The 25,708-nt window shown below is 39.8% G+C and overlaps 1 protein-coding gene across 1 annotated transcript in view; it reads left to right on the top strand.

Moving 5' to 3' along the window:
* Window positions 1–25,708, top strand: part of DNAH11 (dynein axonemal heavy chain 11) — a 324,061-nt gene that overhangs the window by 174,199 nt on the left and 124,154 nt on the right. Inside the window, 3 exon segments of the mRNA XM_077856567.1 lie at window positions 2,966–3,128; window positions 4,268–4,391; window positions 4,819–4,961. Coding sequence (XP_077712693.1) covers window positions 2,966–3,128; window positions 4,268–4,391; window positions 4,819–4,961 — 430 coding nt within the window.

Genomic DNA, 25,708 nt, shown 5'->3' with positions numbered 1-25,708 from the left:
CGACAAGGCTCTGTCTCACCCCCTAGACTGGGTGCCTTGTGCAGTGCACGAAACATGCAACCATCCATAGATCCCTTGCTGTCAGACATTGTTTTAGGCACTGGGAATACAGCAGCAGACAAGATAGTCTAGTCTGTACTCTAGCTGAGCTTACATTTTAGTGATGCTGATGGACATTTATAAGGACATAAAAAAATAAGCAAGATGTCAGAAAGTGATGTCTTGCTGAGAAATAGATCAATTCTGAGAAATATGTGTATTCCCATAAAGGGTCTGGATAGCTCTGTGAGGAAGTGTGACATTTAAGGTGAGAACAAATGGTAAGCAAGAGCATGGAAAGATCTGAAGGAAGAATACTCTAGGCAAGGTCAAATTTCATGTGGCCCCAAGGCTGAATGTTCAGAAACAGAAGAGAGATCATCATGACTACAGAATGAAGGGCAAGTATTTGACAAGCATGGAGATGCCAAAATGGGTATTTCCTTGTAACAAGAGGAAGGAGTTTCTATTTTATTCTAAGTACAATGAGAAGCTTTTCAACAGGTTTTAGCCTGAGAGTGACTCCATTTGTGGAATAGTCTAAGCAGCTGGCTGTTGCTGTGGCTGTATGGACAGTGGGGTGGGTCTGCATGTCCAATGCTACTGCCCTCGTCCCTGTGATTTGTCACTGACTGTATTAGTTTGCTAGCATTGCTGTACCAGAAAACACATGTGGCTGGTTTAGAAAAACAGGTATTTATTGTCTCACAGTGGAGGCAAGAAGTCTGAAGTCGAGGTGACAGAGAGCCATGCTCCCTCTGTAGGTGCTAGGCAGGATCTGTTCCAGAATTCCCTCCAAGCTTCTGGTTGCTCCTTGGCTGGTGGTGGCTTAACTTCAGTCCTCACATGGCATTCTCCCTCTGTGTGTGCGTGTGTCCAAATTTCTCCTTTTCATAAGGACACCAGTTGTACTCGATGAGGGAAACACCTTACTCCAGAATGATACTATCTTGCCTTACCTAGTTACTTCCTCAGTGACCCTATTTCCAGATAAACTTATATTCTGAGGTACTGGGGGTTAGGACTTTAATATGTGAATTTTGGGGGATGTCATTCAATAAGTAACACTGGCCTTTCCACCGAGTGATACTTGGGCAAAGATTAAAATAATGAAATCATGCTTAAAAATAAGTCAAAAAGGAAGGAGGGATGAGAAGAGGTAAATTCCAAGAGACACACTAAAGAGGTGGAGAGTTCAATTTTCACAAGTAGCTAAGAAAAACTCAGGAGACCTCCCATCATGACTTACTACCAGTGTGGGAAGTATTGATTGTTTCATTGATCCCTCCGGAGCTACAATCCTCCAGTTATACAAAGGTTCTAAGTTAGAATCCATGACTGTAGTGCTAATTGAAGTATTGGTAACACTGTTCCTGCTTGGGTTTGGACACACTGACTATGAAGGTATGTCATGGGGCAGGTGAAAGAGGCCCCACTATGACCACTGAGGGAGAGAATTTTCTCCTGTAATCCTTCCTCTTGGGGATCTCAGTGACCTTAAAGACTAAAGCTGTTTCTTTGATCAGGGAGTCAGAGCTAGCAGCTGATTTACTCAGGGTTAGAGATAATTTTGGAATATGTCCTTGAGGACTTGTAGAAAGGACCTTGGCTCCTTCAAGAATCCAGTGAGGTACAAACCTCAAAACATACATTAAAATGAGAGGAAAACTCTGCTTTGTAACTTTGGCTTTCATTTGCTTCTGAGTAATTTTATGGCTTTTCTGAGGTGGTTCTGTGTGTGATGTAAATGTACAGTAAATCTGATGGAAAGACTGAGCCTGGAAAAATAACCTGTCTTTTTAGTTATTGAAGGTTTTCAGCTGAGATGTGCTTGTCCTACTATAAGTACCCGAACCTTGTTTTTTCATGATGTGTTGTAAAAAAACAAACAAAAAAACAAAAAAACCCATCTAGATGGATCATTCAAGGCCAGAAGTTTGCATTCATTTCAGAAAAGCAACTAGAGAATGGTGTCTAATTTTTTGCATTTAGGTATCTGTATACTTCTATTTCGATTTTTTTGTTTTCTCAATATTTACAACGTAATTATGACCTATTTATTCAATCGAGATGATGTTTAGGCCAACCTTCTCCTAACTGTAAAATGTAGCAGTATCATTAGTGCAATCATTTAGAATCTCCTTAATAAAATAGAACAAGGGATTAGTTGGCCTTGCTAGAAATTTAACTCAGTGATTCTGAAAGGTTTCAGTACATTTTTGAGAGTGCTTGAGGACAGACAAAGCTTTAGTGCAAAGGAAGTAAGACTCCTAGAGACAAATATTGAATCTGCATGAAGTAAATCACATGTGAGATGTTTGTTGGCCTAAACAAATCCATTCTTGCCTAAGTAATTCTACCGCAGAAGTTTCTGGCATGAAGACATTCTCTTTTTTGTTTGTTTGTTTTTTAAAGATTTTATTTATTTACTCATGAGAGACAGAGAGAGAGAGAGAGAGAGAGGGGCAGAGACAGAGGCAGAGGCAGAGGGAGAAGCAGGCTCCATGGAGGGAGCCCAACGTGGGACTCGATCCCAGGTATCCAAGACCATGCCCTGGACCGAAGGTGGCACCAAACCGCTGAGCCACCCGGGCTGCCCATGAAGACATTCTCTGATGTTGCTGCACATAGGTGCCAGTGTAAAGTTGGGGTCATTCTTGCTAATCAAAAAACTTGAAGCCTCAAGAAAAGGCCTTTGTATATGGACAGTAAGAAAGCAATGAGAGCTCTTGATGTGATCCCCATAGGGACAGTTTGTTGGGCATCAGTGTGTGGGGCATCTTTGTTTGATGGAGAAACAGATGAAGGAACACTGGAAGTGTAAAATAAAAATTCAGATTTAATGTCTAGGTGTTTTTCTAAAAAATGAAACAGACACAGTCCCTCAGCTCTTCAGACTTCAGACAGGTGTGCTGTCTCTGAGCAGGTGTCGCATCAGCCGAATCCTTCGGACCCCCCAGGGTCATGCACTCTTGATTGGAGTGGGCGGCAGTGGCAAGCAGAGCTTGTCCCGGCTGGCAGCTTACATTTGCAGCCTTGAAGTCTTCCAAATCACTCTGACTGAAGGCTTTGGAATCCAAGAATTCCGGGTGAGTAGGAGCGGTAGGCAGCCCTTCTCCCCTCCTGCCTGGCCGGTAAGGCCTGACCTGGTAGTGTGCGCATGTCAGCTCTGACTCCCAGATTTGGCCAAAGCCTCCACAACCAAGAGGGGGGGAAGCTTTTGTGGGATTTAGTTACATTTACCTGTTTCTCCTTCATGGTAAATTTAGTAGGGGGCACCTGGGTGGTGCAGTCACTTGGGCGTCTGACTCTTGATTTCAGCTCAGATTGTGATCTCAAGGTCACGAGTTAGAGCCCCAAGTCAGGCTCTGTGCTCAGCATGGAGTCTGCTTGGGTTTCTCTCTCTGTGTCCCTCTGCCCCACCTCCCTGTGTGTGTGTGTACTCTCCATTTCTCAAATAAATCAATCAACCTTTTAAATCTTAAAAAAAAAATCATTTAAATACTAGCTTAAAACAGAGTTTTTCCTTTGTATTGATCACACCTGCTGTTCAACACTGCTGGTATTCCTATATGTTGGAGGGGGCGAAAAAAAAAATACTGCCTTTACAAGTCCAAATAGATTTCTTCCACTTTGGATGAATCAGGAAAATAAAATGTGATGGGAAAACATTCAAGAAACTCTCACGTGCTTTTAAAAGTTGGCTTTTTAATCACAAGAGTACTTACAAAATAATATTCAAATATGCCATAATATTTGTGGCAAGTGAAATGTGGGTGAAACGTGGCCATTTTCAAACAAAAAAAGAAATCTCATGCCCTGAATATCACTAAACAGAGCTCAATAAATAACCAAACAAAAACTGTTTTCAATGAAAGAGTTGTTGAAATGAGCAGGGTCTTCCTTTTACTGCGTTGTTTGGCAAAAGCATCACCAAATTCATTATCAGTCTATTAGGAGGGAGTTGTCCATCAGCTGCCGGTCCTCTTCCTGATGCTTCATTAAGCCACGAACATGACGCTCATCATTATATGCCAGAAAAGGAGGTGATGTCATGCTGTTTGCCCCTCTGTGGGATTGCTGAGAGGAAAGAATGTGCAAATGGGGACAGTACAACATGCCGCTCTCACATTATACTTACTCACTTCTTCCCAGCCCTCACACACGTACTCCCAACGTCCCGTCAGCATTTCAACAACGCATGAATGATGGCCTCCTTTCCTTACAGGTAGATCTTGCCAATTTGTATATCAGAACTGGAGCCAAGAACATGCCCACCGTGTTCCTACTGACAGATGCCCAGGTTCTAGATGAGAGCTTTCTCGTGCTGATTAATGACTTACTGGCATCAGGTGATTAAACCAACACATTCCTTGAAAGATCTTCCCCAATGACAAATTATCTGTAGTTGCAGTGAACTTTAAAGAGAGATAATTTGTCTTTGAGATGTTTTCTGGGGCAGTCTTTGGGGAGAAACCTATAAACCTAACTAATTTGAGTGTATTGCTTTGGCTTACGGATGTGAGGTGCCTTGGAGGAGCCTTCAATGAAGTAAATGTTATTCCTACATATATGAGCTTAATGGGTGTGTCCATCAGGGCTTGTCCTCCATGCATTGTGTGTCTTGAAAATGGAAAAAAAAAAGGCATTTCTGATTTCAAACTCTTTATCTCTTAAACTGAACTTTGTATTATAAAGCATTCCAGGTGTTAAAAAATCATATCTAGAATGCAAATTGTGACTGTCTTTCAGTAATTCTATTCATTCCTTTGAGGGCAGGAGAAATCCCGGATCTCTTCAGTGATGAAGATGTAGACAGCATAATTTCCGGAATTCGTAATGAAGTTCGTGGCCTAGGCATGGTGGACTCTAGAGAAAATTGTTGGAAATTCTTTCTGGCCAGGGTGCAGCTACAGCTCAAAGTAAGAAACACTTGTTTACTTGCATAATATTTAAAACCTGCTATTAGAATGGTCACATGGTTCTGTTTCAGGATTCTTACTCTGAGTCTGAATTTCAGCCATTCATTTTGAAAGAACAGTTGCATTTTCACATGCCCCACATCAGGAGTAAACCTTCTTAAGGTTTACCATGATGCAGAGCATCTACAAAGCATTGTGTTGAGCACACAGTGTGGGTGCTCGACTAAACTGGACATGTTCTCTGTCTTTGAGGAGCTGATACTGGTCCAGGTGACAAGGGCCCTCACAAATCATTATAATACAGGACTGATGTAAGTAGTACCATGGGTCACAGATGAGTGCAGCATCCTTCACTTTAGCGGGCTCTTTTGGAGGAAGTGATATGCCACATGCCAGGCTTGAGTTGGAATCCATGGAGAAGCCCTGGGTAGAGAGGAACCTTTGGGAATAAAAAATAGCATCTATGTAAGAGTAAGACTGCACTGAACATTACACTTTTGGAGAAACCCAAGATTGCTCTGAATATCTGCAACACGGGGTTCTTTTTGGGAAAAGGAAGTGGATCAGGCTGGGAAGTAAATTAGGATGGAATAAGGGGCTATAAATCATGAAGGGAACAGTGGGAGAGGTTTGAATTAAGGAACTGAATTATGTCAGAACCTCAAGGCAAACAATTGAGGTTTATTAACCAGATGTACTGAGCCTCAACCTGAGGATTTTCCCTACAGACTACTCTGTGCTTCAGTGTAACTCCTAGGGATGTAATGTAACCGAATATTAGCAGCAGTAAAGATCGAGTAACATAAGAAATGCCTCCACACTCATGGCAGGAAGCCAGTTTAAGGCGAACCACGCTTCCTGGTATAGAAATGGTTAGTAATCTAGAAAAATTTCCACTTCGCTGTTCTTTCTAGTATTCTAGATGCATCGAGCTAGTAAGAAGGTCCAGGCTGCAGCAGAGCCTGGAGCACAGAGGGAAAGGGGATGAGATAGTGGGTTGGCCGTGACTATACCTCTCCTTGGAGGTGTGAAGTGTTCATAAGCTTCTCTTTTGCCCTACTCTTTGAAATTCCACATTAATCTTACTCAGCATTTCTGGACTGATGTTAGATCAGAATTCACGGGTCAGTTGCCCAAAGAGTTTTGTCCCCATCAAAATGTTACTAAGAATATTTTTGCCAGATCGTAACAAGGCCAGAGATTTCTCCCTATTCTGTGGTGGTACATTTGGATCACATTTTCTTTATGAAATGGAAAAACAAGTACAATAATAGAATATGAGATTGTAATGTTATAAATCCCTATCAAAGTCTGTTCCTCGGAGCAACAGAATCAGCAACTTTTTGAAAATGCAGGTTCTCCAGTCCCACCCCAGACCTCTTGAAACAAAAACCCTACGAGAGTTACACAATGTATGTTTTCATAAACCCTCCAGGTAATGCTGAAGCACCCTGAAATTTTGAGAACCATCATTTAAAATAACGCAAGACTGCCTGGGTGGCTTAGTCACTTAAGCATCAACTCTTGATTTCACCTCAAGGTCGTGAGATTGAGCCCCATGTTGGGCTCCATGCTGGGCATGGAACCCACTTAAGATTCTCTCTCTTCCTCTGCCCCTCCCCACCCGCTCACTTTCGTGCTCTCTCTCTGTTTGGGGGGGGAGGGCAGAGAATAAAAGCTAAACCAAGCATCTTATACAGATGTCTTTCATACAAAACTTTGCTTCCATGGGACAAGTTCCTAGAAGGGGTATTGCTAGGTTAAATAGTTGCAGCTTACATTGGTTTTAAAATACACCTGCCAGTCTTTGACATGCTTCCTACTCACAGGTAAGATCTTTGTCCTCTCTTATTAAATCAGGGTGGGCTTGCAAGAGTGGGACAGGAGACATGATGCTGAGAAACTTCCAGAGCTCGGCTACTGAGGGCCCACTCTTCCACTGACTCAGACATGGTTTTGTTTATAAGAGTTCTATGTATACTATGCAATTCATCTTACCTATGTGTTGCATATATTTTTCCTCTTATCATTTGTCTTTTAAATGTATATATGGTACATATTTGTTTATAATTTTGAGAAGTTTTGGGCAGCCCAGGTTGCTCAGCAGTTTAGCGCTGCCTTCAGCCCAGGGTGTGATCCTGGAGACCCCGGATTGAGTCCCACGTCGGGCTCCCTGCATGGAGCCTGCTTCTCCCTCTGCCTGTGTCTCTGCCTCTCTCCCTCCCTCTCTCTCTCTCTCTCTCTCTCTCTCTGTGTCTCTCATGAATAAATAAATAAAATCTTAAAAAAAATAATTTTAAGAAGTTTTTATTAGATGAATCCGTGTTTTCCTTTATGATTTTGGTACTGCTTATGAATTTAGCAAAGTTTTTCTCTCCAAGGTTATAAAACTCTTCACTAGAAGCATTTAGAACTCAACTGGGCAGCAAATAGAATATCCAAAAACTTAGAGACCCATGCTTTCTCATCTTTCCCTTCTGCCAGCACTCTTCCTGATGCTTCCTGCCTCGTGAGCACCACACGAGTACAGTGGGGTTTGTATTCCCGGCAGGAGGAAGGAAGGGACAGGCAACCTTGGGGCTCTCTGGATAGGTGACCCTAAGCTGATGTCTTAGTGGCCATGTGTGTCATCGGCTGTATCGGGTCTGTATTCCCGGCAGGAAGAAGGAAGGGACAGGCAACCTTGGGGCTCTCTGGATAGCTGACCCTAAGCTGATGTCTTAGTGGCCATGTGTGTCATCGGCTACCTTTGCCTACCAGGGAGGAAGTGAATTTTCTATCTTGTCACGTGGACTTTATGAATAAAATTGGAAATGGATTTTAGAATAGCAGCAGAATACATCATCCTAGTACCTTTATATAAGTGTTATGTTTAAAACTTTACATCTGAAATACATTTATTATTATATATGGTAAAGAGTGAGCTGAGAGGTTTCAAGTTATTTTTTTCCAAAACAGTATCTTTTCTTCTTAACACCATGTATTCCTTCCTTACTGAATTAGAGTAATACCTTTATATATGTCATATTGGGTCTATTTCTAGATCCTTTATTTTTTTTCTCTGTACTACTGATCCCATCCTTATATTTTATAAATTATTAAGATTTTATTACACATTTTATATCATATTATCTCACTGTTCTTTTCTACTTTTTCTTTGTTCTCACGTCTGTACATCTGGAAAAACATCAGAATCATTTTGTCAAATTCTAAATACATTCCATTTTAATTTTGATTGAAATTGTGCTGACTGCTTATTTTACATTTGAGAGAATTTAATCTTACATAAAGTTTTTTTTATAGAAGAAATATTTCAGAAGATTTTCTGATTGTGTATTATTTGTATATAGGAGAGCTATTGATTTTTAATTTTATAACCCACTATGTTTATAACCAGCCTCTCTGGTAGTTTCTATCGGTTGATATCGCATAGCCTGCAAGTAATATTTTGTCTTTTTTAATATTCTGTTTATCTGCTTTCCTCCCTCATTGCATTGGTAAATCTACTGAACATTAAATAATTATGATGGTCATGGAAATTTTGTCTTGATTTTTACATTAACAAGGATGTTTCTAATGTTTCACTATTATATCTTACGTTGGTTTTTGATTCAGAATATGTATCTTGTCAAGGAAGTATCTATTAAATTCCTTTTCAACATCTGTTGAGATAATTGTATGGTTTTACTCCTTGAACTTACTAATATTCATGCAGTACAGATGGATATACAGAAGTTTTACATTTTTATACTGTTTTAAATCTGTCAGTCTTGGGGCACCTGGGTAGTTCAGTCAGTTAAGCATCTGACTTGGTTTTAGCTCAGGTCATGATCTCAGGGTCCTGGGATGGAGCTCTGTGTTCAGTGTGCCCCTCCCCCAGCTTGGACTCACTCTCTTTCTCTTAGATAGATAGATAGATAGATAGATAGATAGATAGATAGATAGATAGATAGATAGATGATAGATAGATCAATCAATCAGTCTTGGGGTGCTTAGGTGGCTCAGTTGATTAACGTTCGACTCTTGGTTTCAGCTCAGGTCATGATATCAGGGTTGTGAGATGGAGCTCTGCATTCTGCTCCTTGCTCAGGGGAAGCCTACTTGAGATTCTCTCTCCCTCTCCCTCTGCCCTTTACCCTGCTCATTAGCTCCCTCCTTCTTACTCAAATAAATAATCTTTAAAAAATAAAAAATAAATCTTAGTCTTTCCCTTCACCTGTTTTCTTTGACTCCACTTCAAGAGACCTCCCTGAAGCTGAGACCAATGTTCTGTGTATCTCTTTTTCAGAGGCCCTTTTTCAGTATTTACCTCAGTACAAGCTAGAATTTATTTTGGAGTTAGATATGGATCATTTTCCCCACATTGCTACAGGATTACTGATTGAATAATCTATCTCTTTTCTACTAAAATGAGTAAGCAGGCTTTTTGGTTTTTGTATTTGTTCTTTGTTTAATGCGAAGGAGGAATAGCATATTTCCCTCAACTACTCCTGCTCCTTCTTGACCTTGTCACTCAGTCTGCTGCATCATGAAAAGGGGTAGTGATCAGCATCTTACCCTGAGGGAGAAGTAATATGGCATAAAAAGGGGCCACTTTTTAGCTAGAAAATGGCAACTTCTTTCTCTTTGGTACATAAATACTACCCTCATATCCTTGGGTTATTTTTAAAGAATTCTGACTTGTTCTGTGTTAGTTTCATATACTGCGATCTTCACCAGCATGTACTAATGACTCAGACCTCCTGATGAGCTGATACTTGCCTTGCATATGTTCCGAGCTGGGCAGCATGGGAAGCTAACTGTGTTACAGGGTTGGTGAGCACACCTGGTAGGTCAGGCTCAATGATGTGGAGTTGCCACCCCATTACCCATGCTCACCACCCAGAGCCAGTTCCCATTTGGAATGCAAGGGCAGTGAAAACCTGTTGGCATGCAAAATGTGACCTCTGAATCACACAGGACAGTTTTCATTAATGACAATCAGATGTGAGCCCTTGGATTGCTTGAAATAAACCAGTGAATAAGTGCCAAATACCTTCTCTTCTTCATGTTTGCATACGTGCCTCTTTTCCTACATAATACTCATCTTGCAGCTGGAGTATAGTGATTTCATCTTCTCTCCTGTTGATTTTAGTTAGTCCCAAACTTTGCTTTCTTGCCTTCCTTCTTGGACATCTGATGCCATAGGGAAAGGAACACTTAATGTATATAGCAGCCCCTTTGTTTCCCAAGACTTTAGATAGATACCCATCTGTCCTGTTGTATCTGTCTATTGAGGATGTGTGTATGTGAGTGTGTGTGCATATATACAGACATACATACTCATATGATTTTGTATTTTTAGAGAATGAAAGAGTCCTTTCTAATGATAGAAGATATATGTGTTCATTGTAGAGAATTAAAAAATACAGAACCATATGAAGAGAAAAAATTAGGCTTAATTATATTGCCTGGAGAGAACTACTGAGAACATATTGGTATATATCCTTCCAGTTTTCTATATGCATATAAATGTGTGCGAAGTACATATTCCAAACTTAAATGTTTTTTCACATCTGTCACAATTTTCTTTACACTCCTCTTTGCCTTTTTTATTAGAAGGCTCTCAGGGGAAAAAAATGATTCCAAGAATTCAGTGTATGGAGTGAAATATTTCACACGTACTTTATTCTAGATATCTACTTATAAAATATCTTTACTCATGTATACCTTTTACCAAAATTCGTATTGGTTTGTTACAGTTTTCTTTGATTTATGAGAACTCTTTCTCTATCTGGACAATATTCCTATGTCCGTAATGTTCTTGTCCATTTTATATGTTGATAGTGTTTCTCAAAGCTCATCACAATCCTAACTTTGTTCACAATGACTTCTCTTTTTGTTTATATTATTTAAAAATATCTAATTTTTCTTACATGGGTTTTATATGTTAAGGCTTTTTTATTGATGCATTTTCATACTTCCTGGTTATGAAAATATTATTCCAAATTCTATCTTAACTTAAAATACTTTGAGTGGTTAGCTCTGAATTGTGTATAGTACAAGGTGGCTTTTCTACTTTCCCAACCCCTAGATTCTCCAAACATCATTTATTATATAATTCTTACCACTGATTTGAAAGGCTACCTGTCTCATAATCATAAACTACATGTTTAAATATGTGGTAGTCTGCTTTTTGACTCTTAAGTTCTATAAATCTGTTCATCTCAGGCTGCATCAATACCACACTGCTTTGCTTACTGTGGCTTTGTAGTATATTCTGGAATCTAGTAAAACAGTATCTTCTTACTTTCCTACATTTACTTAGCTATTTGTACCTTTACTAGATGAACTATGGAATCAGCTTAACATTAAAAAAAAAAAAAAATCCGGGGCACCTGGGTGGCTCAGTGGTTGAGCGTCTGCCTTCCACTCAGGTCATGATCCTGGGGTCCTGGGATGGAGTCCCACATGAGGCTTCCTTCAGGGAGCCTGCTTCTTCCTCTTCCTATATCTGTCTCTCTGTCTCTTGTGAATAAATAAATAAAATCTTTTTTAAAAAATCCTGTGAGGGGCATCTGGGTGGCTCAGTTGGTTAAGTGTTGAACTCTTGATTTTGGCTCAGGTCATGATCTCAGAGTTGTGAAATCTAGTTCCATGTTGAGCTCTAAGCTGAGTGTTGAGCCTGCTTGAGATTCTCTTCCTCTCCCTTTACCCTTCCCAACCCCCTACTCATGTGCATGCAAGGGCTCTCTCCCACTCTCTCTCACAATAAAAAAAAAATGTTTTTAAAAATCCTATGAGAATGTATAGACTAATTTGAGGGTGATGGTTACATCTACAATATTGAATTTTTCCATTCACAAACTCTGTTTTATTAAAAGTAATAACTTTTTATTCCATATCAATTTTAGAATCCCTCTGTCAAGCTCCACTCATCTCGTTGGGGATTTACTAGAATTGCTTAAAATTTGTTAATGAATGTGAGAGGAATAAATACCTTTATAACAGATTATCTTCTCTGGGAATGTGGCACACCTTGCAATTTGGTCCAAATGTCTTCATTGACCTTCAGTAAAGCAGTTGCTATCTTGATAAGTTTTACACATTTCTTAAGTTCTTTCTCAGTATTTTATATTATTTTTTGCTCTTGCCAAATTTTCTCACAGATCATGGTTGGCATTTAAGAATGCCATTGAATAGAGGGAGGGAATGGATGGATAGATGGTTTATTTGTTATTTTACCAGCCAGTTCATTGAACAGTCCAGTAGATTTTGCATTTTTACTCTAGAGTTTGTTGAGTAGTTACATAACCTTCAAAATTTTACTTCTCCTTTCTAATAATTACTTCTTTTCTGAGTATTATAATAGCCATAATTTTTGCGTGCCGTTTAAAACTTTTAAGTGACAGTATTAGTGTCCTTGTCTTATTTTTTATTTTAATGGAAATGCCTTTAGCTTCCCATTATTAAGATTTCCATCATTACATTGGATGAAATGTAGGCTTAAGATATTTTTAATATTTTTAGGAAAAGATGTTGTATTTTATCATGTATATCCTTTCACTCTTCTCCTTGTTTTATCTTTTTTTAAAATCTTAGCCTATTCTCCTATTATGGGGTTTTTATAACATTCCTTCTAGACTCTTGAAAGTGTGAAGTTTTTGTCCCTTTCTTCAGGTTCTTAGATACTTCAATGGAATTAAAGAATCCTTTAAATCTGCTGGATGCTTTCTAAATTTTTCTTGGTTTCCTATTTTTCCACAGGCCCCATTTGAGCTCCTCTTCTCCCTCCACTCTCCTCCCTCTCTTTTCTACCTCCTCCTTCCTTCTTGGGCAGAATAAAGAGCAATTTCCATGTGGGGTTTGATAGCAGACAGTGTGATGAGCTGGTGATGCGCTCTTGGCTCACTTACAGGATATCTAGGGAGCTGACAGTCTCAGCTGAGATGTTGAGCAAAACTTCCATTGAGGCAGCAGAGTAACACAGAAGGACAGAGCACAAACCACAAGTCACTACTCATACAGGTAACTTTCATGATATGTCTGTGATCTTATATAAAAAGCTCAAATACTTAACCCATCTGGTAGAAAAATCACATGTTGCAAAACCTTATCCTTGCATGATGGTGAAGTCTCATCTCTTCAGATCTTCATGTAGTGAACAAGCAGAGCATCCAGCCTCCTTTCCTTCATGTAGATGACCACCCAGGATGGCTTTATCACTCAGAAGCACTGTCTTGTATCCCTCCTGCCCCTCATCCTGAAACTTGAGTTAATGGAAAACAATACACGCTCTCTTGTCTGGCACCAATCTCAGGCCCTGCCAGACTCTGCCGCCATCAGTGTTATGCTCATCAAGACCACATGTCTCAGATTATAGTACCCTGCCTCCTGTCCTTGCACTTTTTGATAGTATTTATATAAAAGAAATGCAAAGAACATCAGAGAGAGATGAAAGTGGTAACCTGGTATTTTGTATCTGAGGTCCACTATTGTTGAAATTTCATAAAAGAGCAAAACTTCAAAACAAATTAGGATGCAGATATCAAAATTGCATATTGCTCAGAATTTTTCACATTGCCATCTGTTGACTCCTTGATCTATATGCTGAGCCTCTGCATGTATTTACTGAGTGTCTATGATGTGCTGATCCTAGGGCATAGGATAGTGAGCAAGATCCAGCACCTGGCTACCTCACTTTTGGAAAGACAAGCGTGAACCTCCAAATCAAGCCAACTGAGCATACAATTAAAACTATGTACACGAGCGGTAAGGGGAATATAAGATAACAAAAGATAAGACAAGAAAGATTTCATTGAAGGGGAGAGAGGATTGAGAAGTATCTCAAACACATCTATTCTTGTAGATGTGAACTCCCTTATTTTATATTATAAAAGAAAATTATTAATACCAGCAGTGAAGGACTTAATCCAAGACTAAAGGATTTATCCACTTAAATTGAAAAAACTTTGCATTTTGAAAAACATGGTCACATATGTCGCATTCTGCTTACATTTGGATATGGGACTTGTTCTTGGAACTGCACGTGTGTCACTGTTCACTTGTCACTTGTTCTTGGAACTGCACGTGGAGTCACCACCTAGTGTCAGCAGAAATGCTACTAGCAGAGCAGCATACACCATTAGCCAAAAACTTGCACGACGTGGTTCAAATATGGGCCTATTCAGGAGTTCATTAGGTACCAGTTGTCTATTTAAAAATAAAAACAAAGCACTATTATACTACTGTATGGAGTTGCAGACTGGCCTGAAAAGTAGTATGTGGATAGTTCAGTCCCGGGCATTAAGCAAGGTGTCTAAGATGAAGGAATACACCCTTCAGGAACATATAGAAGATATATGTGTTCAAAGTATATAGAGGGAAATATAACTCCTACTGTCTTTACTCCTCAGGAATGGATTTGCTTCTTGTTCTCTTTGGGGATTCCACATACAATTCTTTATGAATTTATGAAGAGTTTTGTTTTTTAAGAAAAGAAATAAAGTTCCCCAACATAGGGGTAGCTGGGTGGCTCAGTCCATTAAGTATCCAGTTCTTGATATAGGCTCAGGTCATGATCTCAGGGTTGTGAGATCAAGCCCCACATTGGGCTCCTCACTGGGCCTGGACCCTGCTTAAGATCCTCTCTCTCCATCTACCTCTGCCTCTTTCCCCCTCTAAAAAACAAACAAAAACTCCATACTGTAAAATGTTACCTCTTATAAAAATTGATACCAATATTCATAAATAAAAGGATGTGCGAATTATATCATTGTATGTTACCTAAAAATAAAATATAAAAATGTATTGACTGTGTATATGATGAAGATGCTATTGGATTGCATGAGAATAATTGAAATTAAAAGGCTATTTGATGGTGGTTGATAAGGGAAAATATAAGAATGATAAAATGGTACTAAAACAGTCAAATAAGGGAAGAATTTGTACACTAAACTTGCATTCCCAAGAGGATTCTCTTAGTAAGATTCAGATCTTATCATTCTTGAAAAAGACTTTTGAGGATAAATGCAAACCTAAGTTATGGATAGAAGCTTCTGAAGTAAATATGTGGGAGGGTTACTTCTATCTGAGAATATATCAACTGGAAAAAAATACAGAGTGATGGTAGCAATTCAAATTTCCATTACAAGAGGAAATGGACTGAGTCCTGTTAGTGATATACAAATAAATACATCCTTATGATGGAATCTTATCCAAAAGAAATGGAAACATATTACAAAGCACAATGAAAAATGGGTTATTGCCAATGAGTCATAACACCTGTGTACAGGAAAAAGGGGATAGAAAATTCTATGGTATGGATTCCAAAAACAAGATTCTGACGTCCAAATGTTAGAGCTATAGGAAATACATAGATGGTGATTTTAGGGTTTGCTTCTTACTTGTGAGAATTTGCTTTCAGAATGCAGCAGAGCTGTCTGAGGCATTTTTAACTTTATTTTCTTAGCAGACTTTTCTTTCATTCCACTGCTGGGAGCTAACTGAAGCCAATTTGGTCATTTGCAGTTGTCAGGAACTATTTTGGAGGAGGTGTATATTTCAGTGACCTTCAGTCCTTACAGGTAGATGGTACCTGTTCTGGGGTGGGGTAGCTCTTATCCCACAGGATGTCAACTCAAGAAAAGGAAGTCTGAAACTGAACTCGAATACACGTAGAGTTTGTGCGTAGCACATAACATGGGTCTTAAAATTTTAAAACCAGCTCTGTAAGCTTACTATAATTTTAGCTCTGTTCTTTTAGGAAATTGAATAGCTCTTACTGGAAAGATCCTTTGGGACAGTTGTGGCAATGTTCTCATGGTAGGATTCAGCTGATACTCTTACTGGATGATATAAAAACAGCCTTTCTATAAGCTGTTTACCACAGGACTGGTCAAAAAGTCTAAAAAGCCAAGGGTATAATTGTTGGGATACTATAATGTCTGATAGACTTTCCTCTTTTGTTCATATAGCAGTGGAGGTAGAAGTATAATATTTCCATTTTCCTCAGATACCTTAAACACTATTCATTTCGTCAGTAAAAAAAATCAAATCTAGTGTTCATGATGCTAACTAGTTAGCCATTTATGTTGATGAAAGAAGTTAGCTAAGAGCTCAGGTAGCCATCTCTGCGGTGTGGCTTTCCATTAGAAATGGGAAATGCTGGTTAAGCATCCCTAGCCTCTGCAGTTTCTATTGGAGTATTTCAGGTATTAACTAATGACCCCTAAGAAATAAAATGAGTATTTATGCACATATCCTACTAGATTGAAGTTATTTCATAGGTAAGTTATACAGGACCAGATGGCTTTCACTGGTAAATTCTATCAAATATTTAAATTAGAATTAATACTGATCCTTCCCAAATTCTTCCAAAAAATTGAAGAGCTAGAAACTTATTTTACAAGGCCAGCATCACACTGATACCAAAGCAGACAAGGATGTCACAAGAAAAGAAATTACAGGCCAATATCCCTGACAGAAAGATAGGAAAATCCCCAACAAAATAGGAGCAAACTGAATTTGATAGTACACTAGAAGAATCACACACCATGATCAAGTGGGATTGATTATAGCAATGGTTCAACATCTACAAATCAATCCATATGATACACCATATTAACAAAATGAAGGAATCAAAGGATAATCTTACTAGATGTAGGAAAAGCATTTGAGAAAATAGGACATTCACAAATTTAAGGAGATAGAAGATGTCTACACTAAAAACTAAGATGATGGGCAGCCCGGGTGGCTCAGCGGTTTAGTGCCGCCTTTGGCTCAGGGCGTGATCCTGAAGACCCAGGATTGAGTCCCGCGTCACGTTCCCTTCATGGAGCCTGCTTCTCCCTCTGCCTGTCTCTGCATTTCTCTCTCTCTCTCTCTCTGAGTCTCTCATGAATAAATAAATTTAAAAAAAAAGAAATCTTATTTAAATAAATAAATACTAAGATAATAAAGAAATTGAAGACAGAAATTGAAAAATATTCTGTGCTTGTGGATTGCACAACAATATAGTATCATTGAAGTACAAATATTACCCCAAATGATATACAGCTTCAGTGCATTTTTACCAAGATTCCAGTGATATTTTTTGCAGAAATAGAAATAAATATCCTGAAATTTGTGTGAAACCAAAAAAGATCCCAAATAGCTAAAGCAGCCTTGAGAAAGAACCAAACTGGAGGCATCATGTTTCCTGATTCTGAGCTACATTAATAAGTTATAGGAATCAAAGTAATGTGGCATTGGGATGCCTGGGTGGCTCAGTGGTTGAGTCTGCCTTTGGCTCAGGTTGTGATCCCAAGGTCCAGGGATCAAGTCCCGCATCAAGCTCACCACAGAGAGCCTGCTTCTCCCTCTGCCTGTGTCTCTGCCTCTCTCTGTGTGTCTCTCATGAATAAATAAATAAAATCTGGGGGAAAAAACAGTGTGGTATAGGCATAAAAACAGACACATAGATCAGTGAGGCAGAATAGAGAGCCCAGAAATAAACCAATACTTATATGGTTAATTAATTTTCGACAAAGAAGCCAAAACTATACAGTGAGAAAAGGACAGTCTTTTGAGTAAATAGTGTTGGGAAAATTGGCTGGCCATGTGCAAAATCAAAAATCAACCCAAATGGGTTCAAGATTCGAAGATAAAATAGGCTGCAACTCCTGGAAGAAAACATAGAGGGTAAGATCCTTTGCAGAAAGTCTTGGTGATGATCTTTTAGATTTGACAACAAAAGCAAAGACAACAAAACCAAAAATAAACAAGTAGGACTGTATCAAACTTAAAAGCTTCTTCTCAGCAGAGGAAACCATCAGTAAAATGAAAAGACAACCTAATGAATGGGAGAAGATAATTTGCCAACCACACATTCAATAGGGGTTAATATCCAACATATACAAGGACCTCAAAAAACTAAATAGCAAAAAAACAACCGAATTGAAAAATGGACAAAGGACCTGAATCTCATTTTTTCGAAGAAGATCCAGAAATGGTCAACAGGTACATGAAGAGGTATTTAACATCACTCATCATCATGGAAATCCAAATCAAAACCATAATGAGATATTACCTTACACCTTTTATTGTTTTTTGTTTGGTTGTTTGAGATATTTATTTATTTATTTATTTATTTATTTATTTATTTTTTCAGTTTTTTTTAAATTTTTTATTGGTGTTCAATTTACTAACATACAGAATAACCCCCAGTGCCCGTCACCCATTCACTCCCACCCCCCGCCCTCCTCCCCTTCTACCACCCCTAGTTCGTTTCCCAGAGTTAGCAGTCTTTACGTTCTGTCTCCCTTTCTGATATTTCCCACACATTTCTTCTCCCTTCCCTTCTATTCCCTTTCACTATTATTTATATTCCCCAAATGAATGAGAACATATAATGTTTGTCCTTCTCCGACTGACTTACTTCACTCAGCATAATACCCTCCAGTTCCATCCACGTTGAAGCAAATGGTGGGTATTTGTCATTTCTAATAGCTGAGTAATATTCCATTGTATACATAAACCACATCTTCTTTATCCATTCATCTTTCATTGGACACCGAGGCTCCTTCCACAGTTTGGCTATCGTGGCCATTGCTGCTATAAACATCGGGGTGCAGGTGTCCCGGCGTTTCACTGCATCTGTATCTTTGGGGTAAATCCCCAATAGTGCAATTGCTGGGTCATAGGGCAGGTCTATTTTTAACTCTTTGAGGAACCTCCACACAGTTTTCCAGAGTGGCTGCACCAGTTCACATTCCCACCAACAGTGTAAGAGGGTTCCCTTTTCTCCACATCCTCTCCAACATTTGTTGTTTCCTGCCTTGTTAATTTGCCCCATTCTCACCGGTGTGAGGTGGTATCTCATTGTGGTTTTGATTTGTATTTCCCTGATGGCCAGTGATGCGGAGCATTTTCTCATGTGCATGTTGGCCATGTCTGTGTCTTCCTCTGTGAGATTTCTCTTCATGTCTTTTGCCCATTTCATGATTGGATTGTTTCTTTGGTGTTGAGTTTAATAAGTTCTTTATAGATCTTGGAAACTAGCCCTTTATCTGATATGTCATTTGCAAATATCTTCTCCCATTCTGTAGGTTGTCTTTGAGTTTTGTTGACTGTATCCTTTGCTGTGCAAAAGCTTCTTATCTTGATGAAGTCCCAATAGTTCATTTTTGCTTTTGTTTCTTTTGCCTTCGTGGATGTATCTTGCAAGAAGTTACTGTGGCCGAGTTCAAAAAGGGTGTTGCCTGTGTTCTTCTCTAGGATTTTGATGGAATCTTGTCTCACATTTAGATCTTTCATCCATTTTGAGTTTATCTTTGTGTATGGTGCAAGAGAGTGGTCTAGTTTCATTCTTCTGCATGTGGATGTCCAATTTTCCCAGCACCATTTATTGAAGAGACTGTCTTTCTTCCAATGGATAGTCTTTCCACCTTTATCGAATATTAGTTGACCATAAAGTTCAGGGTCCACTTCTGGGTTCTCTATTCTGTTCCACTGATCTATGTGTCTGTTTTTGTGCCAGTACCACACTGTCTTGATGACCACAGCTTTGTAGTACAACCTGAAATCTGGCATTGTGATGCCCCCAGATATGGTTTTCTTTTTTAAAATTCCCCTGACTATTCGGGGTCTTTTCTGATTCCACACAAATCTTAAAATAATTTGTTCTAACTCTCTGAAGAAAGTCCATGGTATTTTGATAGGGATTGCATTAAACGTGTATATTGCCCTGGGTAACATTGACATTTTCACAATATTAATTCTGCCAATCCATGAGCATGGAATATTTTTCCATCTCTTTGTGTCTTCCTCAATTTCTTTCAGAAGTGTTCTATAGTTTTGAGGGTACAGATCCTTTACATCTTTGGTTAGGTTTATTCCTAGGTATCTTATGCTTTTGGGTGCAATTGTAAATGGGATTGGCTCCTTAATTTCTCTTTCTTCAGTCTCATTGTTAGTGTATAGAAATGCCACTGACTTCTGGGCATTGATTTTGTATCCTGCCACGCTACCGAATTGCTGTATGAGTTCTAGCAATCTTGGGGTGGAGACTTTTGGGTTTTCTATGTAGAGTATCATGTCATCGGCGAAGAGGGAGAGTTTGACTTCTTCTTTGCCAATTTGAATGCCTTTAATGTCTTTTTGTTGTCTGATTGCTGAGGCTAGGACTTCCAGTACTATGTTGAACAGCAGTGGTGAGAGTGGACATCCCTGTCTTGTTCCTGATCTTAGGGGAAAGGCTCCCAGTGCTTCCCCATTGAGAATGATATTTGCTGTGGGCTTTTCATAGATGGCTTTTAAGATGTCGAGGAATGTTCCCTCTATCCCTACACTCTGAAGAGTTTTGATCAGGAATGGATGCTGTATTTTGTCAAATGCTTTCTGCATCCAATGAGAGGATCATATGGTTCTTGGTTTTTCTCTTGCTGATATGATGAATCACATTGATTGTTTTACGGGTGTTGAACCAGCCTTGTGTCCCAGGGATAAATCCTACTTGGTCATGGTGAATAATTTTCTTAATGTATTGTTGGATCCTATTGGCCAGTATCTTGTTGAGAATTTTTGCATCCATGTTCATCAGGGATATTGGTCTGTAATTCTCCTTTTTGGTGGGGTCTTTGTCTGGTTTTGGAATTAAGGTGATGCTGGCCTCATAGAACGAATTTGGAAGTACTCCATCTCTTTGTATCTTTCCAAACAGCTTTAGGAGAATAGGTATGGTTTCTTCTTTAAACGTTTGATAAAATTCCCCTGGGAAGCCATCTGGCCCTGGACTCTTGTGTCTTGGGAGGTTTTTGATGACTGCTTCAATTTCCTCCCTGGTTATTGGCCTGTTAAAGTTTTCTATTTCTTCCTGTTCCAGTTTTGGTAGTTTGTGGCTTTCCAGGAATGCGTCCATTTCTTCTAGATTGCCTAATTTATTGGCGTATAGCTGTTCATAATATGTTTTTAAAATCGTTTGTATTTCCTTGGTGTTGGTAGTGATCTCTCCTTTCTCATTCATGATTTTATTAATTTGAGTCTTCTCTCTCTTCTTTTTAATAAGGCTGGCTAGTGGTTTATCTATCTTATTAATTCTTTCAAAGAACCAACTCCTGGTTCTGTTGATCTGTTCCACAGTTCTTCTGGTCTCGATTTCGTTGAGTTCTGCTCGAATCTTTATTAGCTCCCTTCTTCTCTTGGGTGTAGGATCTATTTGCTGTTTTTTCTCTAGCTCCTTTATGTGTAAGGTTAGCTTTTGTATTTGAGCTCTTTCCAGTTTTTGAATGGATGCTTGTATTGCGATGTATTTCCCCCTTAGGACTGCTTTTGCTGCATCCCAAAGATTTTGAACGGTTGTATCTTCATTCTCATTAGTTTCCATGAATCTTTTTAATTCTTCCTTAATTTCCTGGTTGACCCTTTCATCTTTTAGCAGGATGGTCCTTAACCTCCACGTGTTTGAGGTCCTTCCAAACTTCTTGTTGTGATTTAGTTCTAATTTCAAGGCATTATGGTCTGAGAATATGCAGGGGACAATCCCAATCTTTTGGTATCGGTTCAGACCCGATTTGTGACCCAATATGTGGTCTATTCTGGAGAAAGTTCCATGTGCACTTGAGAAGAATGTGTATTCAGTTGAGTTTGGATGTAAAGTTCTGTAGATATCTGTGAAATCCATCTGGTCCAGTGTATCATTTAAAGCTCTCGTTTCTTTGGAGATGTTGTGCTTAGAAGACCTATCGAGTATAGAAAGAGCTAGATTGAAGTCACCAAGTATAAGTGTATTATTATCTAAGTATTTCTTCACTTTGGTTAATAATTGATTTATATATTTGGCAGCTCCCACATTCGGGGCATATATATTGAAGATTGTTAAGTCCTCTTGTTGAATAGATCCTTTAAGTATGATATAGTGTCCCTCTTCATCTCTCACTACAGTCTTTGGGGTAAATTTTAGTTTATCTGATATAAGGATGGCTACCCCTGCTTTCTTTTGAGGACCATTCGAATGGTAAATGGTTCTCCAACCTTTTATTTTCAGGCTGTAGGTGTCCTTCTGTCTAAAATGAGTCTCTTGTAGACAGCAAATAGATGGGTCCTGCTTTTTTATCCAGTCTGAAACCCTGCGCCTTTTGATGGGGTCATTAAGCCCGTTCACATTCAGAGTTACTATTGAGAGATATGAGTTTAGTGTCATCATGATATCTATTCAGTCCTTGTTTTTGTGGACTGTTCCACTGAACTTCTTCTTAAAGGGGAATTTTAAGAGTCCCCCTTAAAATTTCTTGCAGAGCTGGTTTGGAGGTCACATATTCTTTTAGTTGCTGCCTGTCTTGGAAGCTCTTTATCTCTCCTTCCATTTTGAATGAGAGCCTTGCTGGATAAAGTATTCTTGGTTGCATGTTCTTCTCATTTAGGACCCTGAATATATCCTGCCAGCCCTTTCTGGCCTGCCAGGTCTCTGTGGACAGGTCTGCTGTTACCCTAATACTCCTCCCCATAAAAGTCAGGGATTTCTTGTCTCTTGCTGCTTTAAGGATCTTCTCTCTATCTTTGGAATTTGCAAGCTTCACTATTAAATGTCGAGGTGTTGAACGGTTTTTATTGATTTTAGGGGGGGGATCTCTCTATTTCCTGGATCTGAATGCCTGTTTCCCTTCCCAGATTAGGAAAGTTTTCAGCTAGAATTTGTTCAAATACATATTCTGGCCCTCTGTCCCTTTCGGCGCCCTCGGGAACCCCAATTAAACGTAGGTTTTTCTTCCTCAGGCTGTCGTTTATTTCCCTTAATCTATCTTCATGGTCTTTTAATTGTTTGTCTCTTTTTTCCTCAGTTTCCCTCTTTGCCATCAACTTGTCTTCTATGTCACTCACTCGTTCTTCCACCTCGTTAACCCTCGTCGTTAGGACTTCTAGTTTGGATTGCATCTCATTCAATTGACTTAATTTCTGCCTGATTAGCTCTAAATTCTGCAGTCATGAAGTCTCTTGAGTCCTTTATGCTTTTTTCTAGAGCCACCAGTAGCTGTATAATAGTGCTTCTGAATTGGCTTTCTGACATTGAATTGTAATCCAGATTTTGTAACTCTGTGGGAGAGAGGACTGTTTCTGATTCTTTCTTTTGAGGTGAGGTTTTCCTTCTAGTCATTTTGCTCAGTGCAGAGTGGCCAAAAGCAAGTTGTATTGGGAAAAGGAGAAAAAGAGAGGAGAGAAAGAAGGAAAGAAAAGAGAAAGAGAAAAGAAACGAAAAAGAAAAAAAAGGGGAAGAAGAAGAGAAAGAAAAAGAAAGGAGAAAAAAAGGGGGGGTGGGGGAAGGAAACAAATCAAAAAGCAAAACAAAACAAAACAGAACAAAAAAAAAGAAAAAAAGAAAAAAAAAAAGAACCACGGGGGAGTATCTTCTGATTCTGTGTACTTTAAGTCCCTTGGCTTCCTCTGGAAGTTGTCAGTCTAGCTGGTGTTCTGGGGGAGGGGCCTGCTGTGCTGATTTTCAGGTGTTAGCAGTTGGGGGAGCTGCTGTGCCCCTGCCTGGTGCAGGGCTCAGGGGGGTTGTTTACCCCGTGAGGCCCCAGGAGCAACAGCCCTAGTGGCGGGGCAGCTCTGGAAACCTGGATTCAGCCCCCGCAGGAACTCCGGAGGTCTCGTCTGCAGGGCCTGGAGGCTCCGGGACGGGGCCGCTGATCTGCTCAGCTCCGGGCAGGAGTGTCCTTGCTGTCCTGGGCCCTCCCGGCCTCTGCCTGTCCCGGGGGAGGCTGGATCCTGGGCTGTGTCCCGGCGCCCTGTGCTCCGGGGCATGCGCTGTTGGATTCGCGCTCCCGGGCCGCGCAACCCCCTCCGCGGAGCTGCCGCCCGAGCCCCCCGAGCTGCTCCGGGTCCCGCCGTGCGCGCTGCAGCCCTTAGGGAGCTCGGCGCATCTCCCGGGGCGCAGGTGTCTGTTACTGTCCCCGGGAGCCCGAGGGCATCCCCGCCCTCCTGGGTCCTGCTCCAACTCCCCGCGAGCCCCTTTCCGCCCGGGAAGGTCGGTGCAGCTCCTGCTCCTCCGGGACGGGGCTCTCCTGTCCTGGGGACACTCGCCCCGGCCTCAGCCCGGCTCCTCGCGGGGCCCCTCCCCCTTGGAGGCCTTTGTTTCTTTACTTCTTTTTCCCCGTCTTCCTACCTTGATAGATGCACGAACTCTTCTCACTGTTGCATTCCAGCTGGTCTCTCTTTAATTCTCAGGCCGAATTCATAGATTTTCAGGATGATTGGAAGGTTTTCTAGGTAATTTGGTGGAGACAGGTGATTTGGAGACCCTACTCTTCCGCCATCCTGCCCCTCCCCGCGAGATTTTTATTTAAATTCCAGTTAACATCCAGTATAATAGTTTCTGTTGTACAATTTAGTGATTCAACACTTCCATATAACACCTGGTACTCATCATAACAAGTACACTCCCTAATCCCTATCACCTATTTAACCCATTCCGCACCCACTTCCCCTTGGGTAACTGTGAATTTGTTCTATAGTTAAGAGTCTGTTTCTTGCTTTGCCTCTCTTTTTTTCCCCTTGACTCATTTGTTTTGTTTTTAAAAATTCCACATATGAGTGAAATAATGTGGTATTTGCTTTTCTCTGACTTATTTCACTTAGCATTATACACTAGCTTCATCCATATTACTGCAAGTGGCAAGATTTCATTCCTTTTTATGGCCGAGTAATATTCCTATTCCACATTTTCTTGACCCATTCATCAGTTGATGGACACTTAGGCTGTTTCCATAATTTGGCTATTATAGATAATGTTTCTAAAAGAGCAGAGTGAAAAATAAATAAATAAATAAATAAATAAAGCAGGGTGTATGTATCCCTTTGAATTAGTATTTTTGTATCCTTTGGGTAAGTACTCAGTAGTATGATTGCTGGGTTGTAGGGTAGTTCTATTTTTAACTTTTCGGAAACCTCCATACCCTTTTCCACAATGGCTGCACCAATTTATATTCCCACCAATAGTGTAAGAGGGTTCACGTTTCTCCATGTCCCTGCCAACATCTGTTTTTTCTTAACTTGTTAATTTTAACTATTCTGACTAGTGTGAGGTGATATCTCCTTATAGTTTTGACTCTATTTCCCTGATGGTGAGTGATGTTGAGCATCTTTTCATGGGGTCTGTTGGCTTTTTGGATGTCCTTAGGAAAATGTCCATTCATGATTTCTGCCCATTTTTTGGTTTTTGGATGCTGAGTTGTAACAATTCTTTATATAGTTTGGATATTAACCCTTTATTGGATATATCATTTGAGGATATCTCCCATTTCATAGGTTGCTTTTTTTTTTTTAAGTTTAGTTGATTATTCACTTGCTGTGCAGAAGCCTTTTATTTTGATGAAGTCCCAGTAGTTTATTTTTGCTTTTGTTTCCCTTGCCTCAGGAGACATAACTAAGAAGTTGCTACAGCCAGTGTCAAAGAAGCTACTGGCTGTGATTTATTGTAGGATTTTTATGGTTTCAGGTCTCATATTTAGATTTTTAATCCATTTTGAGCTTACTTTGTGTATGGTGTGAGAAAATGGTCCAGTTTCTTTCTTTTTTTTTTTTTGCATGTTGCTGTCAGTTTTCCCAACACCATGTATCAAGACTGTCTTTTCCCACTGGATATTAGTTTCTGTTTTGCCAAAGATTAATTGACCATATAATTGTGGATTCATCTCTGGATTTTCTATTCTGTTCCATTGATCTTTGAATCTATTTTTATGCCAGTACCACACTGTTTGGATCACTACAATCTTGTAAAATAAGTTGAAGTCCAG

Source organism: Canis aureus, chromosome 18 (assembly GCF_053574225.1).
Source record: "Canis aureus isolate CA01 chromosome 18, VMU_Caureus_v.1.0, whole genome shotgun sequence".
NCBI classification, from domain to species: Eukaryota; Metazoa; Chordata; class Mammalia; order Carnivora; family Canidae; genus Canis; species Canis aureus.
Note: the sequence above shows the minus strand (reverse complement) of the source record. Positions and strands in the feature narration are given on the sequence as shown.